This window comes from Gamsiella multidivaricata, assembly GCF_025024155.1.
Source record: "Gamsiella multidivaricata strain RSA 2152 chromosome Unknown BC939scaffold_17, whole genome shotgun sequence".
NCBI lineage: Eukaryota > Fungi > Mortierellomycota > Mortierellomycetes > Mortierellales > Mortierellaceae > Gamsiella > Gamsiella multidivaricata.
The window spans coordinates 293,746-308,745 of NW_026251725.1; the positions used below are offsets into that span (position 1 = coordinate 293,746).

Below are 15,000 nucleotides of genomic sequence, written 5' to 3' on the forward strand. Positions count from 1 at the left end.
CACAGGCGGACCACGGGTCATGGTCCTTCATCATCGCCATGTCCATGTCCACTTTCATATGTCAACCCTGACCCGAATAAACACCAAAGTGACGTCAACACGGAGGACCATTGTTCGACACGATAATGGACAGAGAGAGGGCGCGTTTGAACACGCGCGTCTGGAAAGAAAAATTGCCGCAGTATCTTAGAGATTTCGTGAAATTCAGGAGGACCAAGGCAGATGAGTGGGCTACACCATTGCTTCTATCACTTCTATTGTCAGTGCAATGCTGAAGTATTGGTATGCTAAAGAGTGTAAGTGAGTGAGTGTCTGTTTCTCTTCCTCAATTGCTCTCGGCCCTGGCTTCGTCGTCCTTCTTGAAAGGTACAGCTTCGGCTTCATGGCCCATTGTCCTATTGTGGAAATGAGGGCGTACAGCATGAGTCAGCAGTAATGACGCTGCGTATTGCTCAATTGCAATCATAGTCGCACTGCCTTTTTGGTCAACTTGCACAAAGAGAACATTTGGGCGATCAGCGCCACGTTTTTTCAGGGACAAACGACAGGTTGCTCTGATTGGCTATATGAAGTGTTAGATAAAGTTGAATATTGGCAGGAGAGAGATCTTTCGCTGTATAATAATGGGACGCGCCCTGTTGGCAGTAGTAAGCGTAGTAAGCAAAGAAAATGGGAGACTGATATTGGCCTGCGTGAGCGTATTTATGCCGATCTTCTGGTACATGGGTAGAGTGCTGTGCTCCGTAAGCATACACAGTAGAGGGACGTAGCAACTGAATGAACAATGCGTGTTGCCACTTCAATTAAGGGCTCAACACTTGTGACACGATATCGGCGTTTCTCGTTGATACTCCTTTTTGCACGCTTTATACCGGACTGTAAGCAAATACATTCCTGCCCTCATAATAAGCTGGTTGCTGTGTTTGAATCGAACGTCGTTTTCTCCATAGTATGGTGAGTCTGCGTACATGTTCTCATATATTCCTGCATGCTCCTTTGACATTCCTTTCCAAAGGGATCAAATGCACATTATTATGGCCGTTGCTTCAGTTCCCCTGTCCCGTTCCTGTCGAACGCCAGCACTGTGCAGCTTGTTGACATTGTGGAGAATGAAGTTTATGCAGCAACTCCAGGCTCAGTTCTTTGAGCGTGCTATAGACCCAGCAGAGTGGACCTGTCCTACAACTGCGTTCTCATTGGCCCGATCCGATCCTCCTTTCTGCCGCTTCCCTCCACTAGACTCCACCCCACACCAAGAACCTTCCCCCGACCCGACGCCCCCTCCGCGCCACTGCTTCAAGACAAAAATATTCTCCTAGTCCCTCCTTGTCTCTTCTTAGAGCTCTGCTCCTTGTTCATCGCTCCTTCTCTTCGTCTCTCGTCTCTCTCCCCATTCAACTCCTCATTCAGCTCCTTCTCATTCCACCTCTTACAACAAACACCAACACCATGGCATATACTCCGACCAGTCCCAAGACACCCTCAAGCGACATTGAGTAAGTCCATTCGAACCTTCCACACACACACACACACACACACGATCAGATCAACTCTCTCGAGAACGAAGGACTCTGTTCTCTATGTCTTTTCTCTTTTCTTTCTTTGCCTGTGTGCTGCTTACCCAGGCGAGTGTGCAGTGGAGTGTTCCTATTTGACGGCAACATATATATCGTACGGATACTTTTCACTGGAGTGGTAGCAATTGCTGTATTTACCCTTTGTTTGTCCCTTGTATGGTCGCACTTGTCCCGGCAGTAGCAGCTCCTCTGCCTCTGGTTTGCTTTGGTTTGCTTCAGCCACTCTTTTTTGTTGTGTTGCATTCGTTTCCCACGGGCGCAAAGAGGAAGCAGTTGTATGAAATGTGAATCACAAGGAAATTATTAATGGCAATTCCTTTTCTGGACAAAGACTGCAGCACCCGACAGCGAAGCAGACCCTTCTCTCCCATGCCCTGACCGGGCACTACCACAGCAACGGACACAGCCACCTCAAATCACAGTCGCCCGACGGCCGGATCGCCACTCCCATCGACTTTGACGGCCTCAGTTTTCCCAGTAAGGACTCGATAATTTGCGATGTGCCCTTTGACAGTAGGCTCGTCCATTTACAATGGGTGTTGGTCAGCCCTCCCTTTACTCACACGTACAAACACACATGCACACCGCCTTGTTCCATTTCTACCAACTCGTAGGTGTCGGAGCGAGGGAGCGCCGTGAAGACACAGAGGAACAACGTGTAGCAAGAATTGAAAAGATCTCGGGAGCAGTGCGCATTATTTTGGAATGCATCGGAGAAGATCCTGACCGCGAGGGCCTCCTCAAGACCCCAGAGCGCTATGCCAAGGCACTCATGTTTTTCTCGAAAGGCTACGAAGAGAGCGTTACCCGTAAGGCGCAATATCATTGTCGTTGTTATTGTTGCGGAATGCAAACTTCAAGTCAACTGACACTCTTGATCATGTTGACTAATTAGACCTGATGAACAAGGCACTTTTCCAAGAAGGTAGACTACTTGAGAGCAATTTTTAAAACTCAATTGTCATGTCGAGCGCCCTACTCAACGCCTTTTCCCCTGCTTTTCTGTTACAAATCTTTTTCGCAGATCACGATGAGATGGTGATCGTAAAAGGCATTGATGTCTTTTCTTTGTGTGAACACCATATGGTACCATTCACCGGCAAGGTAAGAAGCATTCTTTGAGCAATAGAGCGGTCACCCACACTACGGTCGAGACATCACAATTGATGTCCTCTGTGATTGTCCTCGCCAATCTCATTGCACTAGATCCATATTGGTTACATTCCAAAGAATGGTAAGGTCGTTGGGCTTTCCAAGATTGCCCGTTTGGCAGAAATGTTCAGCCGCCGCCTTCAGGTGCAGGAACGATTGACGAAGCAAGTAGCGATGGCGCTGCAAGAACTGCTTGATCCTCTGGGTGTAGCCGTTGTCATGGAAGCAAGGTAGCGTCATGTCTCAGGGCTTCGATTTTCCATAACCTTTATCCCGCGGAAGATAGGAAGCTAAATGTTCGACTAAACCCAATTCCTCTCGACTGCACTCCTTAGTCATTTCTGTATGGTAATGCGCGGTGTGCAGAAGCCCGGTAGCCAGACTATCACCAGCTCCATGTTTGGCTGCTTCAGGGACCAAGGGAAGACTAGAGAAGAGTTTCTGGCCCTGATTAGACGCAACGGCATTTGAAGACCGCTTGGAGCACCCTTGGTTCTTTTTCTATTGACTTTGATCCTTTGATCTGTGCCGCGTTCTGGACGTTTTAGATACCTTCTATCTACTTTTCTGTTTTTTTATCATATGTATTAAAGGAAGACAACATTAGAACTTCAGGTTTACTGTATTGTGATCGTTATCTCATAACATATGACCTGTGGAACGGAGGCGGTGCCAAAGTTGGGCTGAGGACCTGGTTGCGTTGTTACGCATAATGAGCCCACCGTTTACAGTGCGAGGCTTCCATCGTTGCCACTCCATAGTTTCGTTGAGCAATTGGTCGTTTGCCCCCAATCTGATTCAGCTCCGCATTATGCGTCGACTGCTGCGGCCATCTCAGTCGCCACTCTTTTATCACATAAAAGGTGGAGATGAGACACAAAGATCTTTTCTCTTCCTTCTTTATCGCTCCTCCCTTCCCTCCACATTCCTTTCTCTACTATTGGCGGCAAATAGCAACTACAAACATCATGCAAAGTATATACCCGCACCCACCGGCGCTTCCTCCTACTCCCCCAAAGGTCGTGCTCAATATCAAATGCAGGCAAGTGTAACTGTATGCCTGTTTCAACTTTATCCGTTTCAAATACGACAGGAATTTTATTAACGCTCTTCACACAATACTCAATTCCTTTATTTCGATCTTTAGAAATCTGGCCAACAGAGATATCATGAGTTTTAGCGATCCCCAGGTGTTCCTCTTTCTGTTTGATGACCGCACTGATACCTGGTGCTCAAGGCCCCACGCAATGACTGAGCGCATCAAGGATAACCTGAACCCGGTCTTCGTGAACGGGCTTGAGGTCGAATACCGATTCGAGATGATTCAGCGACTGAAGTTCGTTGTGTACGATATCGATGACAAGCACAGTGGTAATTGGTCGGATCAAGACTTCTTGGGTGAGGTTACCACGGACATGGGATCTATTATTGGATCCCGTGGTAGCCAAGCAGTGCTCCAGCTTCAGCATCCAAAACGCAAGACGACTGCGTTAGGCCAGATTATTGTCTATGCTGAAGAGTTGAAGAGCTCAAAACGGACGATCAAGTAAGGAGTACAAAAAAAGAGGGCTGAGGATTGTCGAGAATATTGCCAGTAAAAGAGCAGTAAGACTTATAATGATTTCTGGTGTGTGTGTGTGTGTGTCGTGTGTACTATGTATAGTTTCGGAATAAGAGCTCTGGACCTGACAAAGAAAGGTCTGTTCAAATCGAGGCCTACAGCGTTCTTCACCATCTATCGCGACGATGGAAACACGGGTTTTTTGCCGGTATACAGGTCCAAGGCGATCCAGTCTGAAGACGATCCGATCTGGAAGGAATTTTCGATCAAGGAGAGCTTTCTCTGTAACGGAGATCCACACCGTAAGCTGAAGATTGAGATCAAGAACAGCAAGGGCAATGGAGGTAAAAAATCAAATAGGGGTGATTCATGCCAACGAAAACAATGAGGGCGGAGTAACCTGTTCTAACTTTTTTTTTTTTTTTTTTTTTTTTTTTTTTTTGGTTGGCGGTGTGGTTAGTTGAGACAGTAATCGGTACCACAGCTGTGTTCACATTGAATGAATTGAGCCAACGGCCGTTTCCACACTCGATGGCGATTCCACCGATGACGGGCACGTCGGCTCTGATTATCCAGAAGTTCACTGTGACCGAGCCGCCTTCGTTCACAGATTTTATTGCCGGCGGAGGTACTATCGGACTCTGCGTTGCAGTCGACTTTACAGCGAGCAATGGACCATACAATAAGCCGGGATCGCTACACTTCAGGAGCCCGAACGGCGAGAACGGGTACACGCAAGCGATTCGCAGCGTCGGTAACATTCTGCAGTGCTATGATACAGATAAAAAGTTTCCAGTCTACGGATTCGGAGGGTCTATCAATGGACAGGTTAGCCATGCTTTCCCTTTGAACGGCAACCCAACATGTGTAAGTATCAGAAGAAAAGGATTGAGCTAATGGGAACTAGAAGTAATGGTCGATTTGAGTCTATTCATGAAAAAGCTGACGTAGAACTGCTCTACCTCATGGTATTGATAGCCGGAGGTGTATGGGGTCGAAGGCATCCTGTCCGCGTACTGGAACGCGCAGTCGTTTGTGGAGTTGCATGGTCCTACGAACTTTGCGCCTGTCATTATGGAGGCAACAAATATTGCAATGCAGAGCGAACCTTATGGATACACGATCCTCCTGATCCTGACAGATGGTGCCATTAGTGACATGTGAGAAGGACTGAAATGTTGTTGCTCTAATATGATCGGGTATGCCTTTACACGACGCGTCCATCCATAACACTCTTTACTTGAAACAGGGACGCGACAGTGAAGGCAATCCAAAGGGCCAGCAATCACGCGCTATCGATCATTATTGTCGGTATTGGTTACGCGCGGTTCTCCAGTGTAAGTGTAAGTTGGATGCACTCTCGCAAAGCATTTAATTCTATGGTCATGTATGCATCTTGTTCTACACAGCAGACAGAAACGATTCAAGTTGCTGACATAAGTCGCGTTTTTTTTTACTTTTATTTGTATTTGCAGATGCATGATTTGGATGACGATGACGACGACGGCAAGAAGAGAAAGTACCGCGATATTGTGCAGTTTGTCGCTGCACGCGATTTTCCGCCGCATATGGAGCATGGGCTGGCCGCGGCCCTGTTAGCGGAGGTGCCGACGCAGTTTATGGAGTACATGGTGGCGAACAAGATCACGCCGAAGCCGCCAATTCGAGCGGATACAGTGATACCCGTCGTGGCCTCGGGTGCCGTAGGACAGTATCCTCCTGGACTTGGAGCCGCGTATTCACATCATGGGGCGCCCTATCCGCCCTCTGGAGCTGCATATCCGCCTGCTGGGACCGCTTATCCTCCCGCAGCCCATCCTCTTGCACCAGCCGAGCATGCTCTACCAGCATCTGCATGCCCTCCTTCTCAGCCGGAGGCAGCACATTCCGCAACGGGTTACCCATCATCTCCTCAGCCGCCAGCATTTGCAGCTCCAGGTTATCCTCCTCCAGTTCCGGGGCAGGGTTATCCGAACTTTAGCATGCCAGTACCTGCGAGCGCAGGATATCCCCAAACCCCTATCAGCCAGGCCCACGGAGTAGCTCCTCCGACTCGGCCAGCACAGCCAAGTCAACCAGCTCAACTAGGTCAGCAAGCACAGTATCCACCACACTATGGTGCTTACCCTCAGTACCCACCGGCTCAGTATCCACCTTCCCCGTATCCTCCTTCTCAGTACCCTCCTGCTCAGTACCCTCCCCAATATCCGTCACAGAATTCTTCTCAGTATCCACCCCAATACCCTCCTCAGTCTCAGCCGCCAGTGAGTACAGAACAGGTTACTCGGTCTTTGGGCGATCTGTCATTGGATGGACAGCCGGACCCAGCACCTGCATCTTCTCATTCGCGTGCACCTCAGGCTTTGCCTCAAACTTCGGCGACAGATGTTAATACGTAGACCAAAGCTAGTTTATGCTTCGTGTTGAGAAATAAGATTTATTTCTCCAGCGTTCGTCATTGGACCTAGCACAGCCTTTCAGGGCAATGTCGTTTACAGCCGTCGAGCATAATATCTGTGTCGTCTCATTCGAAATTGCTGCTGCAAGTGAGAGAGCAATACTAATACCGATGCTGGGCACAGCATCTAGCAACGAGGCGACTACACCAGTGGAGAAGCATGGATCGCTTCGCTTATTAACGTCGTCGTCCTTGTCGTGCTTTTGAGCGTCCTTGTAACTTTACTATGGCAAACAGAAGCGCCACGATCTGCATGGTCCCGCGCTCGCTAGAGCAAAAACAGAGGCTGCCATTAACTTCGCAACAATCCAGCGTCCTGAGAAGCCTCTCAGGTTCGTGAATCCTAGTTCTAGCCGTAGGGACCAGCATTCCTGTTTTCTTTACTCCCTGTTACTCGCTCCTGAATGTCTCCTCGCCGCGAACGAGACGACAAGGCACGTAAAGACTTTGTCATCCATGTCTTTCTTCCATGTCTCTGTTCGTTATCTCTCCCCAGTGCATCTTTTCTGACTGTCCTCTTCATGTGGCATCCCATTCCTCGCGGTCGAGCAATGGGCGCCTGTTTAAGTTGACGCGCCTTGATGTCTTAACAAGCCCAGCTTGCATGGAAAGCCTTCCACTTCTGCTAAGGAACTCCACGAAGGTTAACAAACTACTTGTAACTCAATGCACTTTCGCTCTCTTCCACTTTCCATATTGTCGCTTCCTCACTCTCGATAACGACCAAGAGCTTGGACCAGACAGGGCTACGTTTCTTTACGCATTCTTCAGTGGCCTATTTTGACCATTATAGCGATCCTCATTATCTATTGCTTGCTTGTTCCTTTTCTCGCCTCCTTTTTGCATTAGCGTTTTTCTCCGTTCCCTGCAACATTACATACTTACCCTCGTTTGACTCTTGTCGTCCTGTACTATTATAAGTCGACCCTACAAGATCACGAACTGCTGCTTCAACCTTGCAGACTCATGTTGAACTTCCCACAGCCTTGTCACCATTCGAGTACATATTGATACATAGTGTGGCATGTCTGCCACGCTGTTTTAATGCATTGCTCAGGAATAAGGGCCTAATCAGCCAATGTAAAACTAAGAGCGGCGAAACACGAAAATATCCTCGCTACGTCTGAGCATAGCCCGCGCAATCGCCAGTACCATCATCGGTCTTGCCAGCGGTCCATATCGGTACCGTTACCATTCCTGTCGCATCTCGTTCGCCGATGAAGGCTCCTATTGCACGCAGCAACGCTCACAAATAATAGTCCATTAGTCGGCAGAAGTCTCAATGCATATTTTTTCTGGCATACAAAAAAGAAAAAACCATCAAATGCACCGCTTATAGCACGGCAGATCCAGCCGACCCTTGCTCAAGGCCGCCCAGTCTGTTGGTAGTCTTACCTCTGCCTGATGCTCCAAGACGGCCCGCATGAGCGACTCTCGCGTGATAACGAGCCACTCATGGTTGCAGAGTACTCTGCGCTGCCGCCTGGATGATCCCCAGAATGGGTAGCAAAGCTCGCAAGCAATGGTCCACTGGTTGGTAGAAGTCTCAATGCATATTTTTTCTGGCATACAAAAAAGAAGAAAAAACCATCAAATGCACCGCTTATAGCACGGCAGATCCAGCCGACCCTTGCTCAAGGCCGCCCAGTCTGTTGGTAGTCTTACCTCTGCCTGATGCTCCAAGACGGCCCGCATGAGCGACTCTCGCGTGATAACGAGCCACTCATGGTTGCAGAGTACTCTGCGCTGCCGCCTGGATGATCCCCAGAATGGGTAGCAAAGCTCGCAAGCAATGGTCCACTGGTTGGTAGAAGTCTCAATGCATATTTTTTCTGGCATACAAAAAAGAAGAAAAAACCATCAAATGCACCGCTTATAGCACGGCAGATCCAGCCGACCCTTGCTCAAGGCCGCCCAGTCTGTTGGTAGTCTTACCTCTGCCTGATGCTCCAAGACGGCCCGCATGAGCGACTCTCGCGTGATAACGAGCCACTCATGGTTGCAGAGTACTCTGCGCTGCCGCCTGGATGATCCCCAGAATGGGTAGCAAAGCTCGCAAGCAATGGTCCACTGGTTGGTAGAAGTCTCAATGCATATTTTTTCTGGCATACAAAAAAGAAGAAAAAACCATCAAATGCACCGCTTATAGCACGGCAGATCCAGCCGACCCTTGCTCAAGGCCGCCCAGTCTGTTGGTAGTCTTACCTCTGCCTGATGCTCCAAGACGGCCCGCATGAGCGACTCTCGCGTGATAACGAGCCACTCATGGTTGCAGAGTACTCTGCGCTGCCGCCTGGATGATCTGAATGGGTCCACTGGTCGGTTGCGTTCAATGCTGGACGAGAAAGTGAAAAGCAAGGAATTGCAAAGGATAGAAAAAATCTGGGGAGGAATGTCTTCGGTGACGTATTTTCGGCGCGAAACGAACTACTTTCATTTTCCAGCTACCTCGAACGCCGACCTCCATCTCTTTATCAAGTACCTCAAGCATCCCAAGCATGCCTTCGTGGAAGTCCTTTCTCAGCTCCATGAAATTTCATGACGCGTATTTCGATAGCATTACGGACCCGCGGAATATCGCGCCCAAATGCTTTTTCGAAGCCCTACACGTTGCCTCCTCTGGTCGAGAGACAGCTGAAAAGGAATGGGTGTCTATCATGCGTCGATTAGCGGAGAGCCGTATCCCAGTGCTGGTGGAGACGGGAACGAGACTTCAGAAGGAATGGACGCTGACAAAGACTTCACTCGATCTATTCTGGAATGAGAGAGCAGCAAAGGAGGAGCGCCAGAGATTAAAGATCTCGAACCTCAAGTATGGCGTATCCATGCATTCGCAAACACAACAAGATGTTATTAATGTTCTAGAGTCTGAAGGTACTACTGTGTTATTTTCTGCTGTCATTTATCTGCGATACCATTCTGGACATTTTACTTAAGAGCACTCTACAAATAGACAATGATAAAACTGTAATACGTTCAGAAGAGAGACGGGACAAGCACCAGCTTTTAGGTACCACCACAAGCGAAGAGCGACAACGGCAGGGATATTCCACAGAAACGTTCGTATCGGATACGCAAAAGATCGACGAATACGAAATCGTCAGCCTTCAAAGGACCCTAGACAATGGTGGCCATGGAATGGGTACGCAACAACCTCGGTATGGGTATACTCATGCTCAAGCCTCTGCTATGTTGACCTCAACAAACGTAGACACTGGCGCATATCTACAGCATGTCATCTTGCTTCATAATAGATCACTTCCGTCGTCTGAACCAGCGAACGACCTGGAGAAGCGGAGATGTGGACTTGCTAGCGAAGTTCGAGCAATTTGCAGAGGAGCAGCGGAAGCAGGGGAAGAAGTTTTCCTTGAGCAAGGATCACATTGCCGATATGACTGACGATGGGGAGTTTTTGAGGCGCCTATCGGACGAGGAAGTTGAGCTCGCACTTGCTGACATCCCCGACATCGTATTTGACGACGTGATCGACAAGCCGCTTGCAGCAACTCTCGGTAGTGGCGAGGAAACCTTTATGGACATGCACAGGACAGTTCGTGGACTCGACCATAAGGACGACTTGGTATATTACATTTCTCAGGTCTTCACGGGGATGTAAGTGGCCAGCCACGACGGCAAGCTCGCTTGACGCGAAATGAAGAATGAGCAGGATTTTTAACATCTGTGTGTGATTCTGATGTTTTCATTCTCTTTGTTATTCGTAAAATAGGGCACGACATTTCCGCTGCAGTCGCCTCCATGCGATTCCGAACGAGACGCAGTATTTCGATGATCTTGTTCTTCCTGCATTTGAGGGTGCATTTGCCCTGGAGGATTTGGCAGTGAGGCGATTTGAGGTGCCGATCTATGGGTGCAGCGAACGTAAAAATGCAGGAAAGGACTTACTCACAGAGCGTGAAGCCCAGGGTCACAGAGCAGACGCCATTGTCGAAACGGTAGATGCGCTGCAACTGGTTACTGTTGAGACGTCTAAGATGTCGGGGGCGACAGGTGAGAAGAAGGCGAAGGATCACTACAAGTTGGCTAGGGATATGCGTGACACCTGGACCTACATCATGAAGAAGAAGATCAAAGACGGCAAGCAACCACAGCCCCTTACCGTTTTTGGGTTGCAAGTTTATGAGTCGGAAATGACATTTTTAGGGATGGATTTCTGTGGCTGCTTCCGTCTGCATGAGCTAGCCTGCGTCAGGGTTCCGAACTCACATGTCATCATACGGAACCACTTGAGCCGCTTGTTGAAAACCTGCATTGGCTTCGCGAGACTCGCGAAGGCGCATCATCAGCAGCTCTTGGAGTGGAGGGATTCTAATGTGAAGGAACAAAGAGCGTATGGTTTGGCCGTGCGTAACATCAAGGATACTACCGCCACCCCGTCCAAAGCAACCAAAGGAGGAAAACGGAAACACCAGGATGATGACGACGACGACTAGCCTGAATGATTCTCTGCCCACACAGCTAACCTGCTTGCAGAATATCACAAGGCATCAAGTATAGTTCGCCAGAGTCGGAGAAATGTGCTCGCAGAATAATGCTCACCTGTGTTTCTTTGAGTGACCAGACCATGTTAGATGTCAATTCACCGTCATCTATGACTTTTTTTACGCGTATAATATATAAAAAAAACTATAATAAAGAATTATAATAAAAAAGAATTTTCCTACACTTCAGTCGTTAGAGTCAAGCCAACCATCTAATCCTCAGTTATCTAATCTTCTGGTAACACAATCTGTTACTTCGTCGTCGTAGGTAACCATTCAAGTTACTCAAACTATGGATGTAGCGATGTGATTGCTTTGCGGACCAAATTTTTACAGCGCCTAAACTGCGTGAACGAGTAAAGGATTGTGCGTTGCCTCAAGCAAGCTTTCTATTATAACGTCTAAACCTGTGCAGGGAATATGTACATAGCCAGCCCCGGCGCCGTCTTTGTCATTAGTGCCGCGGTCGCTATCATCATCACGGATGTCATCTTCGCAGGTGGCATAAAGAATAGTTACCAGTATTGATCAACAACCCCATTAGCCTCAGTTATTTATTGACTCCGTTCGATGGGTATGAATAAAGTGAGGCCATGATATCCTTTTATAGATCCATCCTTTGGGCAAGGCCGCAATTGAACGGGCTTTGACGCGAAAGAAAAAAGTTTGGGCGGACAAAAAAAAATGCAGGGTTTACAGCCTCTCTCGATCACGAGACCAAAAAAAGTATGTGGCGCAGGTGGCCCCAGAACCTAAGATCTCTGATGCCTTGCCTCCCCTTCGCTTGCCAGTCCAAGACTCCAACCTTGCATCAGTCCTTTCTCTCTCTCGCTCTCTCTATCTCTCTCTATCTCTCTTTCCGGCCGGACGACAACACATCAGGATCTATCGCTGAACGGGACTTCATATACAGTATGTCGGGTTCGATTCTCAAGGCTGCAGGAAGCCAACAAAACAAGCGCCAACAAAAGCAGACATCGCAATCTATCCGTCGCGCGCCTATTTCTAACAGCTCCTCTTTTGTCCTTGTCCATGCATGCATTGCTATGTTTTCTGTCTAGTCATGTCGAAACATCACCCAGATCTCATCATGTGCAGGAAGCAGCCCGGCATCGGTACGTCAAATTGAACTAGGGACCACCCACCTTTTTTTTGCGTTTGTTTCTTGAGTGCACGCAAGGGTCGAGAGATATGACCCAGAACTCTGCCACTGGCTGCTACGCTAAAAAAACGTCCAAACATGGCCTCTCCTTTGCTCCCCAGTTCTCTCTTCCTCTAACATGTATCTCTTCCTCATTGAACAATAGCCATCGGACGCCTGTGCGAAAAGGATGACGGAAAATGCGTTATCTGCGACTCGTAAGTCCCTTTCTCCAATACTTGATTTTTTTTTTTTTTTTGCCTTCAACTACCTGTTCTCATGGAAACTCATGACTCAATCTATACCAATGCCTCTTGTTTTCCCCTATCCTTGCCAAAAAAAAAAATAGATACGTACGTCCGGTAACACTGGTCAGAATTTGCGACGAATGCAACTACGGCTCATTTCAGGGACGTTGCGTCATCTGCGGAGCACCAGGAGTAAGCGACGCCTACTACTGCGCTAACTGCACACGAGCTGAGAAGGATGTAAGCAAGCCAGGGAGGGGCGTTTCCGGCATTGAGTAGAAGATTCTGCGTATCGTTGAGTGCTGTTCAGAGTTTGATCTCGATTACTAATAAGGATCATGTCCCCCTTTCTCTATTTTTTTTTCTTTCGCTTTCTGTTCGCTTGTTCACTGCCATTAGAGAGATGGATGCCCAAAGATCGTTAACCTGGGATCATCAAAGACAGATCTGTTCTACGAACGGAAAAAGTTTGGTTTCAAGAAGCGATAATCGGCAGATCTTGCTACATATGCGCGCTAGCATCCTTTCGCCTCATTGCTCTTTCTGTCGCAATAAAACTTGTAAAAACAAGGAACTCTGTACTTTTTGTGCAATCACAGCATGGTTCAAGCAAGAGCAGCCTTGTCTCTTCAAATTGGAGCAAACATCTGCTTTATTATTATTCTGCAGGAAAAAAAGGTACAACCAGAAGATGGTGACCGATTCCTTTAGTGGACAATAGAACTGGCAGCCATGCTCGTGTGAGTCGAAGGCAAGGTCGAATCCTGCGATTTTCCACTCTCACTCCCCTGGATCGAAGGCGGCAACACAGAAATACCCTCATTCGGATTTGCCACCACCGTTCCGTCGTCGCCCAAGTGGTGTGGGTGATATGGACTCATATAATCCGTCGTACAATGGTCCACGTCTTTGATCCAGGGATCCTCAAGAACCTCTGTGATCAACACGCGTTTGCTGGGATCAGTCTCCAGGATCCGAGACATGATCGCTCGGCTCTCCCGAGGCATTAGCTTCAGAAGTCGCAACTTGCCTGTGCCGTCAGGCCTTGCGAATGCTTGGAACGATTGGTCCTCTATCTTCGGGATCCTCCATGGGAAGCGGCGCAGTGTCATACACAAAAAGATGATCCCTAGTGACCACACATCCGCTAGCCGAGGATCATACTGGTCTGCCGTAAACAGCTCCGGAGCGATATATGGGTCCGATCCAGAGATGCCTGGATATCGAATAACCATTTGCATCAGTTTAAATGAAGTTCAAATAGGTAGATGATGGGAGAAATAAAACAGGGTACGTTACGTTACCTCGAGCCATCTGGATCTTCTTCTCGAACGGTAGTTGATAAACCATGGAGCACCCAAAATCGATAATCTTGACAATACCGCGTTCGTTCATCACACAGTTATCTAGCTTCAGATCCCTGTGTGCAACTCCAAGGCTGTGTAGGTACGCGACCCCATCGACTATACCCTTGAAGCAACAGGCTATCTCCTCGCGACCCATAAGGCCGGACATGACCGCCGAAAACAACTCATACTTTGCAAATTCCATGACCTCATAGTAGTTACCCGACTCCTTCACAATATCCATCGTCTCGATGATGTTGGGATGATGGAATGTCGATCCTAAACAGTACTCCGAGGTCACCTTCTTGACATAGGAACGCTCCGACTCGTTGGGTCGACGTTTGCGGAACTGCTTGATCGCAAAGACCTTCTGATCCGACGACCTAGATAGAATGCGGACCGTGCCGCCAGCGCCTCGGCCGAGGATTTTGCCCAGCTTGCCGTACTTTTTCCGCAAGTCCGTATCGATCGCGTTGCCGTGTTGCCCGCTCGATTTTTCTGAGCCATGCACGCTGCCTTCTTTGCTTGCTCCATGATGATGCGAAGTTGAATGGGCCCATTCCGATAGCATACCGGATTTCTTGGCCTTTAAAGATGGTGTAGCAAGAAGTTCGTTTCGAGCAGGTGCTGTAGTTGGATCAATGACCGGCGAAAGTTGCGGAGAAGGACCAACGTTGAAGAATCGCTTGAGGTCGTGAAAAATGCCATGAGAGGTCTCCCGAGCGGACTTTCTGGGTGGTATCTTCGATGGGTCTATCTCCTTATCCTTCTTCTTGAGATGGAAGATATGAGACGAGTGTCTGTGAGGAGAAGCAGGCCTTGAGATCGACGCATTGGCCATAGCATTGGTATCTACCACTGCTGCCTGGGGAGTAGAAGGACCAGGCGTGGATGGCGCTGTCACTGAGAGACGGATTTCTTCTCGGGTTCCAGGTACCGATATCACATCTGGCTGCTTGTCAAACTTTTGCGACTGGAAATTGCTCGTAAGCTGACTGACTTCAGCATCATCGGGTGC

The 15,000-nt window shown here is 48.5% G+C and overlaps 6 protein-coding genes across 6 annotated transcripts; 4 read left to right on the top strand and 2 right to left on the bottom strand.

The window, feature by feature from the left end:
* Positions 1-1,449: 1,449 nt before the first annotated feature.
* Positions 1,450-3,200, top strand: BC939DRAFT_483559 (GTP cyclohydrolase I; the record flags this gene model as incomplete). The annotated part of the gene is made up of 7 exons (XM_051559189.1): positions 1,450-1,496; positions 1,909-2,054; positions 2,192-2,386; positions 2,473-2,502; positions 2,602-2,681; positions 2,784-2,959; positions 3,065-3,200. The coding sequence occupies 7 exons, from the start codon at positions 1,450-1,452 to the stop codon at positions 3,198-3,200; spliced, it is 810 nt and encodes a 269-aa protein (XP_051414473.1).
* Positions 3,201-3,635: 435 nt separating this feature from the next.
* On the top strand, positions 3,636-5,544 carry BC939DRAFT_85660 (Copine-domain-containing protein). Its single transcript, XM_051561952.1, has 5 exons — positions 3,636-3,771; positions 3,877-4,275; positions 4,393-4,634; positions 4,751-5,157; positions 5,269-5,544. Exons 1-5 carry the CDS (start codon positions 3,698-3,700, stop codon positions 5,452-5,454), a joined length of 1,308 nt encoding a protein of 435 aa, XP_051414474.1. The 5' UTR covers positions 3,636-3,697; the 3' UTR covers positions 5,455-5,544.
* Positions 5,545-7,815: 2,271 nt separating this feature from the next.
* On the bottom strand, positions 7,816-9,278 carry BC939DRAFT_501167 (uncharacterized protein; the record flags this gene model as incomplete). The annotated part of the gene is made up of 7 exons (XM_051560133.1): positions 7,816-7,834; positions 7,941-7,975; positions 8,144-8,231; positions 8,414-8,580; positions 8,684-8,771; positions 8,954-9,083; positions 9,197-9,278. The coding sequence occupies 7 exons, from the start codon at positions 9,276-9,278 to the stop codon at positions 7,816-7,818; spliced, it is 609 nt and encodes a 202-aa protein (XP_051414475.1).
* BC939DRAFT_444821 (uncharacterized protein) lies at positions 9,214-11,421 on the top strand. Its single transcript, XM_051554736.1, has 4 exons — positions 9,214-9,622; positions 9,702-9,890; positions 10,003-10,360; positions 10,476-11,421. The coding sequence occupies exons 1-4, from the start codon at positions 9,247-9,249 to the stop codon at positions 11,197-11,199; spliced, it is 1,647 nt and encodes a 548-aa protein (XP_051414476.1). The 5' UTR covers positions 9,214-9,246; the 3' UTR covers positions 11,200-11,421.
* Positions 11,422-12,019: 598 nt separating this feature from the next.
* BC939DRAFT_444823 (pre-mRNA-splicing factor ini1) lies at positions 12,020-13,250 on the top strand. The gene is made up of 5 exons (XM_051554737.1): positions 12,020-12,159; positions 12,309-12,362; positions 12,555-12,606; positions 12,738-12,876; positions 13,036-13,250. Exons 2-5 carry the CDS (start codon positions 12,311-12,313, stop codon positions 13,123-13,125), a joined length of 333 nt encoding a protein of 110 aa, XP_051414477.1. The 5' UTR covers positions 12,020-12,159; positions 12,309-12,310; the 3' UTR covers positions 13,126-13,250.
* Positions 13,251-13,490: 240 nt separating this feature from the next.
* BC939DRAFT_387787 (kinase-like domain-containing protein) lies at positions 13,491-14,460 on the bottom strand (the record flags this gene model as incomplete). The annotated part of the gene is made up of 2 exons (XM_051551847.1): positions 13,491-13,852; positions 13,941-14,460. Coding segments are annotated over 2 exons (882 nt in total), but the record flags the coding sequence as incomplete, so codon positions are not given.
* Between the last annotated feature and the right edge of the window lie 540 nt (positions 14,461-15,000).